General features: G+C 43.1%; 1 protein-coding gene across 3 annotated transcripts in view; it reads right to left on the bottom strand.

Annotated features, from left to right (window-relative positions):
- Window positions 1-1,642: 1,642 nt before the first annotated feature.
- The window catches only part of edc3 (enhancer of mRNA decapping 3 homolog (S. cerevisiae)), a 99,360-nt gene continuing 79,782 nt past the window's right edge, over window positions 1,643-21,220 (bottom strand). For all 3 annotated transcript variants that reach the window (XM_068015454.1, XM_068015456.1, XM_068015455.1), the window contains exons 6-7: window positions 20,117-20,334; window positions 1,643-7,472 (exon numbers count right to left, since the gene is read on the bottom strand). In XM_068015454.1, coding sequence (XP_067871555.1) covers window positions 7,138-7,472; window positions 20,117-20,334 — 553 coding nt within the window. In that variant the 3' untranslated portion in view covers window positions 1,643-7,137. The remainder of the gene's footprint in view (window positions 7,473-20,116; window positions 20,335-21,220) is intronic.

Below are 21,220 nucleotides of genomic sequence, written 5' to 3' on the forward strand. Positions count from 1 at the left end.
TAGATCCAAAATTGGCTGAGAGAAGGAGGCAGAGGGTAATGGTCGAGGGTTGTTTTTGCGAGTGGAAGCCTGTGACCAGTGATGTACCACAAGGATCGGTGGTGGGACCCTTACTGTTTGTGGTATACATTAATGATTTAGATGTGAATCAGTATGCTCGCAGATGACACAAAAATTGGTGGGGTCGTCAAAAGTGAGGAGGAAAGCCTTAAATTACAGGATGATATAGATGGGCGGAGCAGTGGTAAATGGAATTTAATCCTGAGAAGTGGGAGGTGAAGCATTTTGGGAGGACGAACAAGGCAAGGGAAAATACAATGGATGGTAGGACCCTAGGAAATACAGAGGGACCTTGGTGTACTTGTCCATCGATCACTGAAGGCAGCAACCCAGGTAGATAAGGTGGTTAGGAAGACATATGGGATACTTGCCTTTATTAGTTGAGGCAGAGAATATCAGAGCAGGGAGGTTATGATGGAGCTGTATAAAATGCTAGTTAGGCCACAGCTGGAGTACAGTTCTGGTCACCGAACGATAGGAAAGATGTGATTGCACTGGAGAGTGCAGAGGAGATTCACCAGGATGTTACCTGGGCTGGAGCGTTTCAGCTATGAAGAGAGACTGGAAAGCGTAGGGTTGTTTTCCTTGGAGCAAAGAAGGTTAAGGAGGGACCTGTTAGAGGTATACAAAATTATTAGGGGCATTGATAGGATAGATAGAAAGAAAATTTTTCTCTTAGCGAAGGTGTCAATAACCAAGGGGCATAGATTTAAGGTAAGGAGCAGGAGGTTTAGAGGGGATTTGAGGGAAAAAAAATTTCACACAGAGTGGTTGGTATCTGGAACACACTGCCTTAGGGGGTGGTAGAGGCAGGTACCCTCACAACATTGTAATATTTAGATGAGCACCTGAAACGCCACAGCATACAAGGCTACGGGACAAGTGCGGGAAAATGGGATTAGATTGAATGGGTGCTTGATGGTCAGTGCAGACGCAATGGCCAAAGGACCTGGTTTGTGCTGTTTAACTCCATGACTCTCCTCCTTGGGACGATGTCTGTTTAAAGGGCTGCCCGACTCTCCACGCTTCCTCACTGCTGGCTGTGTGCTGGCCCACTTCCTCCTCGCCCCTCGGTCACTTCCTTTCTCTCTCCTCCCACCCGGTAGCAGCCATTCCCGCTGACTCCCTGAACCATGTGAAAACAGCAGGGGCAGCTGATCCTAGGATGCCTGTGCCGCGAACCACCAATTAGCGCTCACCCCACCTTGGCAGCCTACTGTCAGTTACAGACACGGAACAATCACAGGCAGGTCCCGCCAACCTCCTTTGCCCGACGAACATTTCAATAGGAGAGCAGTCAATGAAAGCCAAGCCACGGGCAGCCCACTGTCAGTCACAGAGGATTGGCGGACCAGATGGAAACCACAGACCTCAAAATATATACTACAGACATATTGCTGAGCCCTGGGCTTGACCAGCTTGTCTGTTCCTGTCTTCCTTGTTCATATGTTTTATTATTTAAATAGCAGCCAAGTGTTGTTTTTATTTCCAATATCTAGCATTCCCAATTTTTCTTTCTATGCCTGGAATTACACCCTTCAGTAAACTGACAGATTCAGAATAAAAGACCAGTCCAACAGAAACTCTCAATTTTATTTAGTGCTTTCTTTAGTTGCATCAAAGAAGTCACGTACCTTCCAGAACGCAGGACAGTATTTGGATTGAAAATCTTGAGACAACAGATTTACATTCTGTAAACGTTAGTCAACATCAAAGCAAGAACACATCCACAAAGCATCTTGGTCACAATTACTCAGAGTAGCGACCTTATAACTACAAGAAACTGGTACAGCACAAGTGTGACATGCATCAGCTCTGGTTCTAGTGCTCAATGTCCAGCCTTCAAGCTAGCTGAAAACTACATAGCAAGAATTACAGACAGGAGATGCTGTCTGAATTAGCACGTAAGTTGCCTTCAATATTTAAATCAACTAACAAAAGGTGAGTGAATGCTTTCACTTGTTTTTGAAAAATATCCACATTTACTCAAAAGATCACCACGTCACAGTATACCCAGTCTATTTAATTCTTTATTCAGTTAAAAAAATCAATTTCCAATGAACAACAGAGGTTTTTCCAAGAAGCGACTAGATATAGCAACTGCAATACAAAGAAGCAAGGGGGTGAGTGGGGAGGAAAGCAGCACCGGTGACCACTTGTGCTTGCATCACAGTACAATATTTAACACTGCAGTAACGCAATATACTCCCCAAAGCTTGGCTGATGATGCACTTCCATTGAGCACATGTGCGACTGTTTGGGGGGGGGGGGGGGGGGGGCATTCCTTCCCTAAAGTTATTGGTGGTGCAGAATGTGCCTGTAAGATTTGTAAACACTAACAAAAAAAAGGAAAAATTATGCATTAATGTTGAAATACTGTAAGAATCAAGTTTCATAAGCTGTAGTGATCGAACGAGGACTTTTAGGGAAATGCTTGGTCCCAGTGAATTGACTACGTGTTCAACATTTGTTCCATTTTGATCATTTCATTCACAGTGATAAGTTTAAATAAAGGACATTTCACCCCACTCTGGGCAGCTGTAGGCCACTATGAAGAGACTGTTAGCAACCTTTCCCACTAAATTAGATTGACTGGCTTAAGGAGTGGAACTATATGTACTTGTAAAGCTCTCATGCTTCAGCAGACAGCAAAACAGTCACCAACACACAGACACAATTACTTCTGTTTGAACAATAACTTCTCAAATTTCTTTCCAACTTTTGGTGTACAATTCCTGTAGCTCTCCAGTCCTTCACCAAGTAGCCATTCTTCATGATTGAGCTGGAAAATGAATTTTGGCAGGTTTTTCCAGCTGCACACCTGTCCTCACTCAACATCCCACACACCAGTACTTTGCACTGGAGTGAAACTGGAGATTGGTCAGGAGTGGGAAGTTTAACTTTTTTTCTCCCCCGTCCTCTCTAATACAAGAACTCTGATGGTAATAAAGGCAGTTAGCATACACTGGAAGGCCGACCTGGAATAGCTCAGCCTGGGTGGTCCAGTGCCACAACACATGCTGCATTCCATCACCAAGGCATCATCGAAGATGCAACAGCTTGTGATGCGCAGTAACATACCCCAACTCAGGAAGCTTTGTGCTCTTTCGTGGATCTTGCTGTGCATTTCAGTCAACTGTGCATAATTTGGCGTCCTGAGGCTAGCAATATTCCCTCTAGAAGCGGGAAGGAGTTTAATGGTTTCTGTGTGCAAAAACAAAGTAAGGCAAGGAACTACATATTGGATAATTCAAGTTGTTTGTCATCGCCTTTCACTGTTGATCTAATACAAATCACTAAAATAACCATTTGCTTCATTTTACAGAACTAAAATAGGACTTGACTTCTTCACAACTTCCTGACTCCGCAAATCAGTGCTGCCATAACATAAAATGACCTGAAAGGTTGAGGTCTCTTAAATCTGGCAAACTGGATAGAATTTATTATTTTTTTTAAATAAGCAAAGAATAATCTAGGCCTCTGTTCTTCCTCCCTTTATGCAAGAATCTCCACTGCAGGGACTTGTAAAAAAGCTCTGTCCAAGTGCTCAACTTGAATCCCAGGCCAAAAGTACGACATACTCCTCGTACAGGGCCATTATGGTCATCTGGGATCGGGAAGAAAGGAAATGAAGTGCTGTGGCATCAAACCAGAGTGCTCACTAAAGCATGGGGTGGTATACTTTGGAAAACGGCCCATGTTTTCTCTCTGCTTGGAACAAAAGCACCAGGATGTTTGGATTCCGCTCGACTGCTGTGAACAATGAGCTAAGGGTATTGAGGGCTTGGTGTTATTACAGTACTTTTTGAAATAGCGTGACATGGATCTGGCTTACATTTTCATCACCACCCCAAGCATAGTGTAGTCAGTGTCATGGTGTATCGTCCATTTTTGTAGACTATGGGAATCCACCTAAAGAAAATTAAACTTTTAAAAAAACACATTATTTGGCTTAAAAATGGGATATGATTGACAAAGGCAGCCACTGCCTAAAGCTCGAGTGGACAGCACTTGCACGCAAAAATAGCTTTACTAAAATATTGTCTATTTGTAGCGCAAACTCGAAGCAGTTTGATTCAGATTTTCTTCAAAAAGAATGTGATGCACTGTGCAAAGCTCTGCATGCACCGTCTCCAGTCCTTAAACAAAATCGCACACTTTCTTCAAAAGTATGCTTCTACTAATGTAAGTAATGCTTGTTTCCCTACATTCTTGTCAATGAAAAACATGCACAGAAGTTTTGTCCTTTTAAACACCACAAGCGTTAAGTTACACAATGGATTGCATAAAATGAGACTTCTCTACTGTTGTGCTCAAGGATCATAGAAGAATGGCTCAACAGCAGGCAAATGTTATTCATTTAGCCTAAATAATACAGACAGTGGCAAAGAATTTGTGGTTCTGAGAAATAGGTATATTGTTGCCACTGCATCAGTTTTGAACATGAAACTAAAAGGGGGCTGAATTGTCAGACACTAAACCAGGGTCCTTGGGCAAACTTACTACAGCAAGGGTGCAATGTTAAGTGTCGTCAGGCTTCAAACTCCTTCCCCTAAAATGAGACCATCCACATTCGCCACTTAAATGAAAACACTTCACCTCCAAAATAAAACAATTAAGCTAGGCAAACAAATTGTTGAAATTAACTTAATTCTTTATGATGGCTCGATTCAAGCTGCAGACTGAACTCCAAGTCTTACCGACCACTGCTGCTCAAGGCAGAGAGAGGCATGCAAGAATCATTGCTGGCATTCCAATAAACAGTTAAACTGGTTCAAAACGTCATCACATTGTGTAGGCAACCACGTCCTTCAAAGCTGTGAAAGGTAATTATTGCCGTTGTGCTACCAGAGATTTGGGCAAATATTAAAATACGGAGACCGACGTCATGCAACAGTTGGCATCTTACAGGAGGCAGTTGAGAGAAGTAGAACTTGTAACAGTTTTTAAAAATTGTTTGCAAATCAAAATCTTCCTCAGCCTCTTGAAATATTGATACTTGCAATATTGCCAAATTGTACTGTCAAGAATATTGCATAGAAAGAAGACCAAGTGTGCATCTTCAAAGAAGACTGACTCTCTCATTCACAGAAAATTGTCAGCAGTAAAGCTGAAACTATATCTATGTCTTCACAAAGGAAATTTAAGCTATGGATAGCCTTGTTCCATTCAAGAAGCTGCATTTCTGCACTCCAAAGAATGTTCAGTGGTTGTTCATAAACATTAGGAAACTGCAATTTCTCTGGAATTATCATCCCTCCTTCAACTCCCATATTTTCTAGTGACCAGGTAAGATTGTCCAAGCAACAACAATGAGATGGGGAATGAAGTACTGGGAGTTGAGGAACAAAGAATTTATCTACACTCAAGAACACAAATACAACTTTCAGGTTGAACCGTGTGCATTTTTGATGACTATTCACGTGGCAATTGAAGAACCAAAAGGTAGCCAAACTAAAGCAACAAGGACAGCGACTTTCGCTGCTATTGTAATGGTGAAGAAAGGAACACACAATAAAATAAAAGACGGAACAGGAAGGTACGAGGTTGTGGATATCTGAAGGACATCTTTGGGCTTTTGTGAAAATAGCTTTAGTGGAAAAATAAAAACTCCCACATACCACTTTAATGAACCTACTTAGAATGCTCATCATCTGTAATACCACAAAATAGTTTCTATGCTAATCTGGTCATGCAAAAAAAAAAGTCTTTAGAAATACTTCAACAGATTAGGAGCACAATGAAGGTGTGATCATTCTGCTGGCTCCAGCTTCACATACATATCTAACAAAGAATTTTGACGTTCTATTCTAAGTTGTTCTACATATGCGAGTTCAGCTTGACTTTCAACACATCTCACTTCCTCCCATCAGCTGCATTTCTAAGTAGGATGTTAGGCTTTGCCCTGGCCCAAAAAAACCCAGGTGCTGAAAGCATCAAATTCAATATTGAGTTTTAAGAAAAATACTTACTTAACTAATGGTCATCAACTATTGTGTGAACACTTGCGACTGATTTAAACAACCTACTTGGCAAACAAAACGAGCCCTCGTGATACCTTCCCTCCAACTGGTAGGTCTATTAAATTGACACCTGACAATAGAAGACGTACAGAAACATTCAGTGCTATGGACCCATCTAAAAACCTATGCTAACAAGGTTGAATCCTTGTTCAGTCTTAAGACACTGCAGTCTATTACATTCAAAATTGTTTCATATCTGGTCAGCTCAAATTTCTAGTATTGGCAGGAATGCAGCTGATGCCATCAGGGCTCCTCCTGTATTGGGGATGACTGGGAACTACTAAGACTGTAGCTACTCCACCCAGCTTTTTATCCACCTAAAACTGCATCTCCACAGGAGCCGCTTTCAAGCCTCTGCTGCACAAGGGGGCACTATTAGTGCAAACGAAAGATCACAAACACTACAGGCATTTTGATCTTCTCTGTAGTATAAAAAGCTGGTGTTTCACCACAAATGCACACATCAACTGCATAAAAACACAGGGTTTCAAAGCATTGTTTTAAGCCATTAGCACTATGAAAAAAAAACCCATCAGTGATTACTTCGAAATGGTGCATAGAATTTGAAGGAAACCGCAAATGCGACAATTACTACTTTTTTTGTATGAACTTCTTGCAACTTCAAGCTTGCTCACACTTAAGACAGCAGTTCCAATTCCCCACCCCCATCAAAGTAATCGGTTGAATAGTGGGAATATTCAACAAGGCAAACTCACTCATGGGTGGTGCCTATTTCACCCTTGCCAAAAACTCTTGCAAATGTAATGAACAGTACCATGCACAGCCTTCTCAATAAAGGCACAGTAACGCGTGTTGGAACAAGACATAACTGCAACCTTTTGCGCGGTCATCCCTTATTGGAACGTGGTATGGCACCAGTCGCAACAGGACACTTGCTTTCCCTGCTTCAAACCATTTCCTGTAACAATAAAGATTATTTAAATCCAAGTCATTTGTACATTAAGGCTTCTAACGCTTCTCCGTACTCTTATTTCCGCTAGTTGCTGAGATGTTTTATGGCATGTGTGTTTCTCTCCTCCTGTGCATTAGACGATTATGCTGAGTGCAAAGGTATAACAAACTTGCAGCCAAACGGCGAGTGATAGGAGATTCCCACTTCCTGGAAAACCTTCTTTGGTATTCCAATATCACAGAGATATACCCGTCCAGCACTTTCCCCCAGTGGTAAAGGCAGGCCGAGAACTAAAGACCATTTGGCGTCAATGACGTGCTCCAATTCACCCACAGGCGGGTCGATGCTCAGCACAGGTGCCCGATTCTGGTTGGCCCATTCAACAGCTGCTCTGTACCATGGCTGCTCGCGAAGAAACGGGTTCTCGTGACAGTCAAGGCAATTGATCACCAAGTCAACAGGAGTATCTGGTAAGTCTGGAAATTTGGAAAGAAAAGGATAAACTAATCAGGAAAAGACATGTAAAATCCAATGAAGCAATTGGCTTTATGGTATTTAGTACAAACTGAACACTGGGAAAACCCAAGCCACTCTGCTGCCGCTGCATCATAAGGTTGTAGGGTTCAAGACCCACTCCAGAACTTGAACACACAACCTAGATTGACACTTCTGACATGTCAGCGCAGGAGAGAGGGTGCTGCATTGTCAGAAGTACCGTCTTTCTGATGAGACATTAAACTGATGTCCTGCAGGTGTACAGAAAAGGTTTTGTGACACTTTTACAAGAGCAGTGTTCTCCCAGTGCCTGGACAATATCAATCCCTCAACTAACAGCGATTAACCAGTTAGTCACCTTGCTGTGCACAGATTGAGTAATTAGTTGTGTGTGAAGTGCTTTAGGACATCTCATAAGTATGAAAGACTTGATTTCTAGGTCACTGTGGCAGAGGTGGTTAGGCAGGACCCAGAAGCTTTCTCCCTGCAATATGAGCCAAAGCCAAGAACAGCTTCACTGACACATCCTCACCAGAACACCCTTACTCATTTGTTCTCAGGATGTGGGCAACAGCAGTAAAGCTGCATTTACTGCTCATCCCTAGTTGCTTCAGGAAGGTCATGATGGTGGCGTAGTGGAAGTGTCACTGGACTAATAATCCAGAGGCCAAGGCTAAAGCCTTGGGAACACTGGTTCGAATCCCACCGAGGCAGATGGTGCTATCTGAATTCAATTAATGAAAAAAATCTGGAATTAAAAAGCTAGTCTAATGGTGACCAGGAAACCAGTCAATTTTTGTAAAAACCCATCTGGTTCACGAATGTAGTTTAGGGAATGAAATCTGCCGTCCTTAGCTGGTCTGGTCTACATGTGACTCCAGACTCTCAGCAATGTGGTTGACCCTGAAATGCCCTCGTAAGCCACTCAGTTTCTCAAGGGCAATTAGGGATGGGCACTAAATGCTGGCCTTGCCAGCGATGCCCACATCCCTTGAACAAATAAAAAAAGATAGAGTTTCTCCAACAGTTGCAGAGCTCCCATGATGGTGTTATGTCGGAAATTACAGAACGTTGAGTGTGAAAGTGAGGCAGAGAGCATTCCAAAATAATAGGAAAGCTCATAAGTTCTGTCTTGTGTTAGAGTCTATAGGTCTCAGCCAGCGCACCAGTTGGGGTGCTGCAGTCCAGTTGAGCTCGCTGGCTCACCCCTTGCAACCCTGTGGACTCTTTTGGAAAGTGCATGTACACAGACAGAGTACTAGGTTCAGCTGTATTATTGTGTAACAGACGTTATGGTATAAATAGAAAAAGGGTGGTAAAAGGAGGAGTAAGACCAATTAGGGAGTAGAAGGGGGATTTACACATGGAGGCAGAGGACATAGCAGAGGACATAGCAGAGGTATTAAATGAATACTTTGCATCTGTCTTTACCAAGGAAGATGATGCAACCCAGGCAATGTTTAAAGAGGTAAGTCCGACACTGAAGGGGTTTAAAATTGATAAAGTAGTATCAGATAGGCTGTCTGTACTTAAAGTGGATAAAGCACCAGGGCCGGATGAGATGCATCCAAGGATACGGAGGGAAGTGAGGGTGGAAATCACAGAGGCACTGACCATAATTTTTCAGTCTTCCTTAGACTCACAGCTGGCGCCAGAGGACTGGAGAATTGCAAATGTCACATTCTTGTTCAAAAAAGGGTGTAAAGATAAGCCCAGCAACTACAGGTTAGTCAGTTTAACATTGGTGGTGGGAAAACTTCTAGAAAAAATAATTTGGGCCAAAATCAATAGCCACATGGACAAATGCGAGTTAATTGAGGAAAGCCAACATGGATTTCATAACGGAAAATCAGATTGAATTTGGAGTTTTTTGAGGAGGTAACAGAGAACGTTGATGAGGGCAATGCTGATGTGGTGTACATGGACTTTCAAAATGAGTTTGATACAGTGCCACACAACAGACTTGCGAGCAAACTTGTAGCTTATGTAATAAAAGGGACGGCAGCAACACAGATACAAAATTGGCTGAGTGACAGGAAACAAAGTAGTGGTTAATGGATGTCTTTCAGGCTGGAGGAAGATTTGTAGTGGAGTTCCCTCGGGGTCAGTGTTGGGACCCTTGTTTTTCCTGATATATATTAATGACGTAGACCTTGGTGTACAGGGCACAATTTCAAAGTTTGCAGATGATACAAAACTTGTGAACTGTGAGGAGGATAGTGCAGAACTTCAAAAGGACATAGACAAGTTGGTGGAATGGACAGACAAGTAGCAGACGAAGTTCAATGCAGAGAAATGCGAAGTGATTCATTTCGGTAGGAAGAACATGGAAACACAATATAAAATAAAGGGCACAATTCTAAAGGGGGTGCAGGAGCAGAGGGACCTGGGTGTACATGTGCATAAGTCATTGAAGGTGGCAGGACAGGTTGAGAGAGTGGTTAATAAAGCATACAGTATCCTGGGCTTCATTAATAGGGGCATAGAGTACAGAACTTGTATAAGACACTAGTTCGGACAAAGCTGGAGTATTGCGTCCAATTCTAGGCGCCACACTTGAGGAAAGATGTGAGGGCATTGGAGAGAGTACAGAAAAGATTCATGAGAATGAGGAATTTCAGTTATGAAGATAGATTGGAGAAGTTAGGACTGTTTTCCTTGAAGAGAAGGCTGAGAAGTGATTTGATAGAGGTATTCAAAATCATGAGGGGTCTGGACAGAGAAACTGTTCCCACTCATGAAAGAATCGAGAACGAGGGCGCACAGTTTTAAAGTATTTGGGAAGAGAAGCAAAAGTGACATGAGGAAAAACCTTTTCACGCAGCAAGTGGTTAAGGTCTGGAATGCGCTGCCTGAGAATGCGGTGGAGGCAGGTTCAATTGAAGCATTCAAAAGGGAATTAGACAGTTATATGAAAAGGAAGAATGTGCAGGGTTATGGGGAGAAGGCGGGGAATGGAACTGAGGGAATTGCTCTTTCAGAGAGCTGGTGCAGACACGATGGGCCGAATGGCCCCTTCTACACTAATGATTCTGTACTGAAGATCTGTGTAACAAAGGTTAAAGTACGAGGAAGTTGTACAATAAAGGCTATAGTACAGAAGTTATATAATAGATACAGTATACCAGAGAGTCATGTAATAACCTAGGATGACACTGTTACAGTACTGAGGGAGCTCTGTACTGTCAGAAGTGCTGTCTTTCAGGGGAGACATTAAACCAAGGCCTTCTCTGCCTGCTTAGGTGGACTCCACAGCACTATTCAAAGAGCAGCAAAGGAGTTCTCCCTAGTGTCCTGGCCAATATTTATCCCTCAACTAGCATGACAAACAGATTAGCTGGTCATTTATCGCACTACTTAAGGGACCTTGCTTTGCGCAAACTGGCAGCCAGGTTTCTCTATATTCCAAGAGTAACATTTTTAAAACTACCTAATCAGCTGTGAAGCATTTTGGGGCATACTCAGGCTTATAAAAGGCACTATATATAACTGCAAGTTCCTTTCTTTCTCCTCTGCAAAGGGTATAACTATGAAATTAAATTATCAAGTAACAAAACAAAATGGTAAAATATTTTACAGGCACATAAATTAAAAAACGAAAGCTGCCATGGGAATAAGACCATTAAGGGGTGGACAGGATAATACGTAGGGACAAAGGAGGAGTAGGCCATTCAGCCTGTCAAGTCTGCTCCGCCATTCAATTAGATCATGGCTGATCATCTACCTCAACACCACTTTCCCGCGCTATCTCCATATCCCTTGATGTCATTTGTCTCCAGAAATCTTTCAATTTCTGTCTTAAACATGCTCAATGACTGAGCTTCCACAGCCGTCCAGGGTAGAGAATTTCAAAGGTTCACCACCCGCAGTGAAGAGATTCCTCCTCATCTCAGTCTTAAATGGCCAACCCTTATTTGGAGATTATATCCCCTGGTTCTCACCAGCCAGGGGAAACATGGTATCTACATCCACCCTGTCGTGCCCTGTAAGAATTTTCTACGTTTCAATGAGATTACCTCTCATTCTTCGAAACTTTAGTAAATACAGGCCCAGTTTCCTCTATGTGTCCTCATAAGACAATCCTGCCATTCCAGGGATGAGTCTGGTGAACCACTGTTGTACTCCCTCTATGGTAAGTATATCCTTCTTTTGAGAAGGTGGCTAAAACTGTACACAATACTCCAGGTGCAGTCTCACCAAGGCTCTGTACAGCTAACAATAGATGGCAGAAATATTAAATAATTATTCTACTTCGGTGTTTACGAGGGAAAAAGAACAGGTAGACAGGACATTGAATGATACGATAAGCACTGCAATAAGTGCATTTAACTTTTAAAAAGGGATGTACTGAATAAACTAATCAAACTCCAAGAGAGTAAAGCCCCTTCTCCGGATGGACTGCAGCCACGTATTTTCAAAGAATCGAGGGAAGAGATAGCAGAGGCACTGTTAAACATTTTTAATAATTCGTTAGAAAAAGGTGCAATGCCAGAAGACTGACAAGTAGAATGGTTACAGAAGGAGGCCATTCAGCCCCATCATGTCCTTGCCAGCTCTCTGCAAAAGCAACCCAGCTAATATAATTCCTATATTTAAGAAGGGGGACAGAACATGCCCAGGTAATTATAGACCAGTCAACATAAAATCAGTGTTTGGAAAAATAACTGAATCCTTATAAAAGGACAGAATAGAAGAACATCTCGAAACAGAAAACAGATCAATGAATAGTCAGAATGGATTCCAAAAGGAAAAATCTTGCTTGACCAACTTTACTGATTTTTTGTTTTGAGGAGTCAACAGAGAGAAGACAACGGTAATGCAAAAGATGTAATTCAGCTGGATTTTCAAAGGGCTGTCGATAAGGTGCCCCATAAGAGACTAATGAATAAGGTCAGAGAATGCGGAGTCCCAGGGGTGGCAGCGGCGACAAGAGGCAGAATGGATTGCTTGCTGGCTTCAAGACAGAGAATGGGAGTAAAGGGTAGTTATTCAGAGGGACAGAAGGTGGGAAGTGGTGTTTCGCAGGATCAGTGCTGGGCCCAGTGCTGTTCACAATTAACATTAACGATTTGAACTTTAGAATCAAAAATACAACTTCTAAATTTGTGGATGACAAAATTGGGAGCAGAGGGAACAGTCAATACTGAGGAGGACTGCAACAAATTACAGGAGGACATAAATAAACTTGCAGAATGGGCAACACTGATAAATGTGAGGTAGTGCATTTTGCCAGAAAGAATAGGAAGGTCACATTACATGGAAGGTGTAGGCCTCAGTGAGGTAGAGGAACAAAGGGATCTTTGAGTACAAATGCAATCAATAAAAGTTGCGCTGCAGGTTTGCAAGGCCATAAAAAAGCAAGCCAAGCACTAGGAAATTAGTATTAGTAAGAATGTTGTATTGGAGAAATTAATGGGGCTGAAGGCTGTTAAGTCCCCAGGACCTGATATCCTACATCCCAGAGTGTTGAAAGAGGTAGCTTTGGAGATAGTGGATGCATTGGTGATCATCTTTCAAAATCCTATAGATTCTGGAGCAGTTCCTGCAGATTGGAAGGTCGCAAATGTCACCCCACTATTTAAGGGAGGGAGGGAGGGAGAAAACAGGGAATTACAGACCCGTTAGACTTACATCAGTCATTGGGAAAATGCTAGAATCTATTCTAAAGGATGTGATAAATGGACACTTGGATAATAATGATCTGATTGGGCATAGTCAACATGGATTTATGAATGGGAAATCATGTTTGTTTCATGACTGGCATGGATTAAGGGTTGGTTAACAGGCAGAAAGCAGAGAATAGGAATAAACAGGTCATTCTCGCGTCGGCAGGCTGTGACTAGTGGGGTACCGCAGGGATCAGTGCTTGGGCGCCAACTGTTCATAATATACATCAATGATTTGGATGTGGGGATCAAATGTAGTATTTCCAAGTTCACAGATGATACAAAACTAGGTGGGAATGTGTGTTACAAGGAAAATGCAAAGCAGCTTCAAGGGGATTTGGACAGACTTAGTGAGTGGGCAAGAACATGGCAGATGGAATATAATGTAGAAAAATGTGAGGTTATCCACTTTGGTAGGAGGAACAGATGTGCAGAGTATTTCTTAAATGGTAAAAGATTACAAAGTGCAAATGCACAAAGGGACCTGGGTGTCCTGGTCAAGAAGTCACTGAAGGCTAATATTACAGGTGCAGCAAGCAATTAGGAAGGCTAATGGTATGTTAGCTGGCATGGACTGGTTGGGCCGAATGGCCTGTTCCTGTGCCATTTCTTTTGGGCCTCCTTATCTCGAGAGACAATGGATACGCGCCTGGAGGTGGTCAGTGGTTTCTGAAGCAGCGCCTGGAGTGGCTATAAAGGCCAATTCTGGAGTGACAGGCTCTTCCACAGGTGCTGCAGAGAAATTTGTTTGTTGGGGCTGTTGCACAGTTGGCTCTCCCCTTGCGCCTCTGTCTTTTTTCCTGCCAACTACTAAGTCTCTTCGACTCGCCACAATTTAGCCCTGTCTTTATGGCTGCCCGCCAGCTCTGGCAAATGCTGGCAACTGACTCCCACGACTTGTGATCAATGTCACACGATTTCATGTCGCGTTTGCAGACGTCTTTATAACGGAGACATGGACGGCCAGTGGGTCTGATACCAGTGGCGAGCTCGCTGTACAATGTGTCTTTGGGGATCCTGCCATCTTCCATGCGGCTCACATGGCCAAGCCATCTCAAGCGCCGCTGACTCAGTAGTGTGTATAAGCTGGGGGTGTTGGCCGCTTCAAGGACTTCTGTGTTGGAGATATAGTCCTGCCACCTGATGCCAAGTATTCTCCGAAGGCAGCGAAGATGGAATGAATTGAGACGTCGCTCTTGGCTGGCATACGTTGTCCAGGCCTCGCTGCCGTAGAGCAAGGTACTGAGGACACAGGCCTGATACACTCGGACTTTTGTGTTCCGTGTCAGTGCGCCATTTTCCCACACTCTCTTGGCCAGTCTGGACATAGCAGTGGAAGCCTTACCCATGCGCTTGTTGATTTCTGCATCTAGAGACAGGTTACTGGTGATAGTTGAGCCTAGGTAGGTGAACTCTTGAACCACTTCCAGAGCGTGGTCGCCAATATTGATGGATGGAGCATTTCTGACATCCTGCCCCATGATGTTCGTTTTCTTGAGGCTGATGGTTAGGCCAAATTCATTGCAGGCAGACGCAAACCTGTCGATGAGACTCTGCAGGCATTCTTCAGTGTGAGATGTTAAAGCAGCATCGTCAGCAAAGAGGAGTTCTCTGATGAGGACTTTCCGTACTTTGGACTTCGCTCTTAGACGGGCAAGGTTGAACAACCTGCCCCCTGATCTTGTGTGGAGGAAAATTCCTTCTTCAGAGGATTTGAACGCATGTGAAAGCAGCAGGGAGAAGAAAATCCCAAAAAGTGTGGCTGCGAGAACACAGCCCTGTTTCACACCACTCAGGATAGGAAAGGGCTCTGATGAGGAGCCACCATGTTGAATTGTGCCTTTCATATTGTCATGGAATGAGGTGATGATACTTAGTAGCTTTGGTGGACATCCGATCTTTTCTAGTAGTCTGAAGAGACCACGTCTGCTGACGAGGTCAAAGGCTTTGGTGAGATCAATGAAAGCAATGTAGAGGGGCATCTGTTGTTCACGGCATTTCTCCTGTATCTGACGAAGGGAGAACAGCATGTCAATAGTCGATCTCTCTGCACGAAAGCCACACTGTGCCTCAGGGTAGACGCGCTCGGCCAGCTTCTGGAGCCTGTTCAGAGCGACTCGAGCAAAGACTTTCCCCACTATGCTGAGCAGGGAGATTCCACGGTAGTTGTTGCAGTCACCGCGGTCACCTTTGTTTTTATAGAGGGTGATGATATTGGCATCGCGCATGTCCTGGGGTACTGCTCCCTCGTCCCAGCACAGGCATAGCAGTTCATGTAGTGCTGAGAGTATAGCAGGCTTGGCACTCTTGATTATTTCAGGGCTAATGCTGTCCTTCCCAGGGGCTTTTCCGCTGGCTAGGGAATCAATGGCATCACTGAGTTCCGATTTGGTTGGCTGTATGTCCAGCTCATCCATGACTGGTAGAGGCTGGGCTGCATTGAGGGCAGTCTCAGTGACAGCATTCTCCCTGGAGTACAGTTCTAGGTAGTGCTCAACCCAGCGGTCCATCTGTTTGCGTTGGTCAGTGATTATGTCCCCCGATTTAGATTTGAGGGGGGTGATCTTCTTGATGGTTGGCCCAAGAGCTCTCTTCATGCCATCATACATTCCTCTGATGTTTCCGGTGTCTGAGGCCAGCTGAATATGACTGCATAGGTGTTGCCAGTAGTCGTTTGCGCAACGCCTAGCTGTTCTTTGTGCAGTACTTCTGGCTGCTTTAAGTGCTGCGGATGTTAAATCGCTGGGGGCTTTCTTGTAGTTCAAAAGTGCAATGCGCTTAGCGGCTATGACAGGTTCCAGCTCTTCATTATGAGATTGAAACCAGTCTGCATTTCTCTTCGCACTTTTGCCGTAGGTGGTCAAAGCTGACTCATAGATGGCGTCTCTGATGTGGGCCCACTTGGTCTCAGCATCCCCTGTGGGAGTGTTTTGAAGGGCTGTTACAAGTGAATTTAGAAATTTTTGTAACAGCTGTGGGTGAGAAATTCTGCTCGTGTTGATGCGCGGGTGGCCCTTCTGCTTGGAATGATGCAACTTCTTTGGTCTGAGTCTAACCTTGCTGCACACCAGGGAGTGGTCGGTGTCGCAGTCCGCACTGTGGAAGCTGCGTGTGATTTGAACACTGTTTAAGGCGGCTCGCCTTGTGACAATGAGGTCTAGCTGGTGCCAACGACGTGATCTTCCTGTGCCATATATCCTATGTAATCCTATGTATGTAACCCAAGTTTCAGCTGGACTCTCCAGTCTAGGAGAAAATGTAAAATTGTCCATTTTGACAAGACGAATAAAAAAGTGTTTTATTCAAATGGTGAGTGATTGCAGAGCTGAAATGTAGAGGGATCTGGGAGTCCTAGTGCACGAATTGCAAAATGTTAGTATGCAGGTACAGCAAGTAATTAGGAAAGGTAATAGAATGTTATGTTTGATTGCGAGAGGAATTGAAGACAAAAGTAGGGAGGTTATGCTTCAGTTATACAGGGCATTGGTGAGACCACAACTAGAGTACTGTGTACAGTATTGTCATTTAAGGAAGGATGTAAATGCTTTGGAAGCAGTTCAGAGGAGGTTTACTAGTCTAATACCTGGAATGGGCGGATTGTCTTATGAGGAAAGGTTGGACAGGCTGGGCTTGTATCTCCTGGAGTTTAGAAGAGTAAGAAGTGACTTAATTGAAACATAAAAGATCCTGAGGGGTCTTGACAGGTAGGATGTGGAAAAAATGTTTCCCCTTGTGGGAGAATCTAGAACTAAGGGTCATGTTTCAAAATAAGGGGTCGCCCATTTAAGACAGATGAGGAGTAATTTTTTTTCTCTCTGAGTGTCGTGAGTCTTTGGAATACTCATCCTCAAAGGGCAGTGGAAGCAGAGTCGTTGAATATGTTTAAGGCACAGGTAGATAGATTCTGGATAAGAAGGGGGTGAAAGGTTATCAGGGGTAGGCGGGAATGTGGATTTGAGTTTACAATCAGATCAGCCATGATCTTGTTGAATGGTGGAGCAGGCTCAAGGGGCCGAATGGCCTACTCCTGTTCCTAATTCATACGTAGACATAACCCAGTGGGTCCCAACCTAAAGCTGGAAACTGTTGACATTTACGCATAGGATGCAGATGACCAAGAGACTTGAATTGGCATGACTTGCAACTTTGAAGGAACGTGTCAAAGTTCGAGAGAGAGAGATTCTCACCAACAAATTCTCATTCCATTTTTAAGAATTGTATTCATGCCTTGTGGTATACTGGTGTCAATCAGAACTGGAATCTCAATTTGTGCCAAGCTGTAAGCAATTGCAACAGGTGGGCAAAAAATTGTGCCAAAGGCAAGATTAATGTTTCTTATTAACTTTGACTAATTGAGGGCTGTAACACTTGAGATTTTAGTGTGAGAAAGAACTAGCATTTAAGAGCCCCAGGTATGAACAGTTTTGAGACTGTAGTTGAAAAAACATTCGCCAAGGAGCCAACATATTCTCTTCTCCAATAATCGAAGCTGGAACATGACTTGGCCATTGCACCCTTTTGACTGCCATTTCCTGATGACCTTAAACCGGAGGTGCAATTTTTATTGCCCGGGACATGATGTTATTAATGACTTCCAAAATTTACATCACGTTAACCTTTTCTGAAACTTTTTTTGTAAAGGAATTCCAGAACTACACAAAGAAGCTACAGAAAAATACCAGATGACTAATGGAAAAAACACTTTTCCTCTATGCATACATCACACTCAACTGCTCTTTATGATGGAGGGAAAAAAAAAATCAACGGTGCAGGTTAGAACAAGGGCTTATTTATAAAGGAGAAAGAGCACCTGATCAGAATGACACAAAGATCTTAAAAGGGACGGTGTCTCTGCACGAGGAAGGGGGAAAAGGGGATCAGATTGGGGTTGGGGTGGTGTACAAGAGGGAAGGGAAGACGACCAGTTTGAGTAGCAACCTGCGTATTTTTATTACATATAGGAACTAGGGAATTATAAAAAGAACTAAACAGCAGTGTAATGACCCTAAGAAAGTTAATCAGTATGTATAATGTTGAGACTTTTTTTTTTAAAGTTAGGAAGCAATGTTAAAACCAATTTTGGTTGGTCTGGACAAAACTCTGAAGTTTCAGCGTAATCCAATATGGATCATTATAACGTAGTAAGATATTTTGCAGCCAACAATAAAAGTTACCATTGTTTAAACAGCAGTACACTGATTAACTGACCCTCTAAAGACATAATATTCCTTGTACAGACTTTACAGGATAACTGCAATGCTGAACAATTAAGCTCACTGAACAATTGTCCTTACTTGCTTTCTTGCAAGATGCCAGAAACCACTGAATATACTGCACCAATTGAAAAATAGAAAAGCAGTCCAGTCCACGTTCTCCACCTCAGACGGGTTGGTCTGGCAAATGGCCAACAAAGGAAATACAATTTGAAGGCGGAGCAGAGGAAGAGAAAGAGAGGGAGTCTGGAAAAAGGAAGACTTTACGCTTTTTGTTTACTGCCGTATTGTTGATCTAGCATAGGCAGCTCCTGACACCAAGGTTCCACACAGCCGACGTAAATTTGGGAGGTATTTCTGAGGCTAGTGGCCTTAGCGAAACTGACAAGTTTTCTTTAGTACAACCCTCACCATTTCAGTAATTCATGACACAAACAGTGCAGTCAGCTCAATATAAAAAGCAACGACACTTGGGTCTTCGAATCTATTACATTTAGAAGGTGTGAAGTAAATACATTAACTGCTCTTCAACCAGGCTCTGAAGACTTCTTATGTTGTCATTAGAAATATTTTGTGCATTGCTACCAATAAGCTGAGGGAAAGATTGCACCTGTACAATAGACTTTAATGTTGTTCGAGATTGATCAACTCAACTTACTGCCACTAGCAGTGGCAGGGCTGTAATCACTTGTATTTCACGCTGGCATTAAGATATCTGTAAATGCTCTTTCCAGATACAACCTGCATTTGAGGTCAAAATCTTTAAAGGTACTATTGGGTGATTTCCAACAATTCAAAGGGTTTGGTGTTTCACTATCATCGCGCTTCACTACAATCCCAGTTTTAAAAACTTCGTCTATATTTCTCAAATAAAAATCTGGTGTTATAAAAATTTCACCTAGTGATGAATACTGTTGAGGTTAATTCAGAGATGACAACTGCACTGGGACTAACATCCTTCATGCATTTTATTCAAATAGTTCAGTACATCTTGCAGAAACATCTCAAAGTGCATGACGTAAAATGAATTACTCCGAAGTACTGGGATCTGCTTTGATGGAAAACATGAGAGCCATTCTGCACAGAGATTCAACAAACAGAAACCAAGTCAACAGCCAGTTATTTTTTTAGCTGTCAGTCGAGGGGGCGGGGAGGGGTGGAGATTGTGGGCACATCAGAATTCCCTGGTTTTCTTTGCATAGTGCCATCTAAACCACCAAAACTGGCCTCATTAATGTCTCATCCTAGAATTCGCATCTCCAACAATGCAGCACTCCCTCAATACTGCACTGAAATTTCAGCCTAGATTATGTGCTTAGGTGCTGGAATGGGACTTGAAGTAATCACCACCTAACTCAAGTGAGGGTGCTACCACCACAGTCAAGCAGACACTTGTGTCCCCTCTAAGAACTACTTGGATTTACCTTGTGCTTTTTTCCGTTTTTTCTTTAATCTGCTCATGCAAATCACTAACCTAAAATTATTTTTAAAATAGTAACTTAGCAACAGCATAACTGCATGTTTAAAAACTGAATGTGTTCGTTGCTCAGTTCTAGTAGAAATTAAATAGATGCAATCCCATGCTGTGGAAACCCATTAATTTGGTGATAGACTTCTCAAAACCCAGTCCTGCCTTCTGAAAACTGCCTGAAGTCCAGTACATCTACATTCACACAGGCTCCGCACAACCTGCGGTAGACAAACAGGCAAAATAATGAAATTCATTCAGGCTGGATGATCATGTACCTTTGACACTGGCCACTTGCTTGCCGTCAGTCTTGCTGAAAAGTTGAAGCTCCGTGGTGATGCACTCCAGCATCTTCACAAAGTTGGGCAAGAACAGAATAATCTGAACCTGGTGGTTTGCAAGGTGGCGGCCACAGCTGATTCCCTGAGCGCCCTTCACATGGGGTCCACACAGCAATGCGACAGTCGGGCGCTGGTGAACATTCTTGGGGTTTAACCTTGAACACAGAATAAATATCATCCCGATTTAACCTTTAACCAAAATCACCGTGTTGCTCACTTGCAATCACATGGAATATTGTACGATGCGCTGTAACCGACAAAAAACTCAACACAACAAATCATTTTCTTAACAAAATTATAGTTTGGGCACTATGCTACCAATTTTCTTCAGAATTTCTCCTCTCAATTGGAAATTCATGCTGCAGTATGGGTCCATAGGAATTGGCAAAGTTCCAGTACCCTGCATAACTGAACATTCGTCACCTCTAAACTTATACTCAAGTGTTGAAAAGCCACACATTGTGTGGTTTCAGGTGCTAATGTAATAGAATGGGTGTCATTGCAATTGAATTATTTTAAATACAGTGGTGTCGACAAAATGCTTTTTTAGTAAAAAAATGTTATTAAAAGGTGACTGCACATAAGCTAGTCCCTGTGTAGCCCATGTCATACAGACCAAGAAAGTCTAGGTTTCATCCCAGTCTGTTTAAAGTAGCGACATTACAACTGGTCACATTGTCAATGCAGTAGGGAGAAGGAAAATCTGATTGTATCCACTTGATTGTCATCCAGTGGCCCCTGTACAAAACTGTGTATGAATATTGGGGGACTTCAGGATCAAGCTCGACTGACTACCCCACCTCCACACCATGCAGGCTTATGCATGGGGAGAGCACCTGAGCATTGTGAGCAGCCACGGAACCATAGTCTCACTGGAATTAGCTCCTTCAGAAAGTGGGTTGGGGGTAAAATTTTTAAGACAGCACTCACTAGCATCTTAGCCACTCTAGAATCTGAGCTCTGGTACTACTTGATTGCTTGGAACTATACAGTCATGACCAGGGCCCGTACTTAATGGTGACTAAATAGACCAAAGGTCAA

Source organism: Heterodontus francisci, chromosome 35, assembly GCF_036365525.1.
Source record: "Heterodontus francisci isolate sHetFra1 chromosome 35, sHetFra1.hap1, whole genome shotgun sequence".
Taxonomy (NCBI): domain Eukaryota; kingdom Metazoa; phylum Chordata; class Chondrichthyes; order Heterodontiformes; family Heterodontidae; genus Heterodontus; species Heterodontus francisci.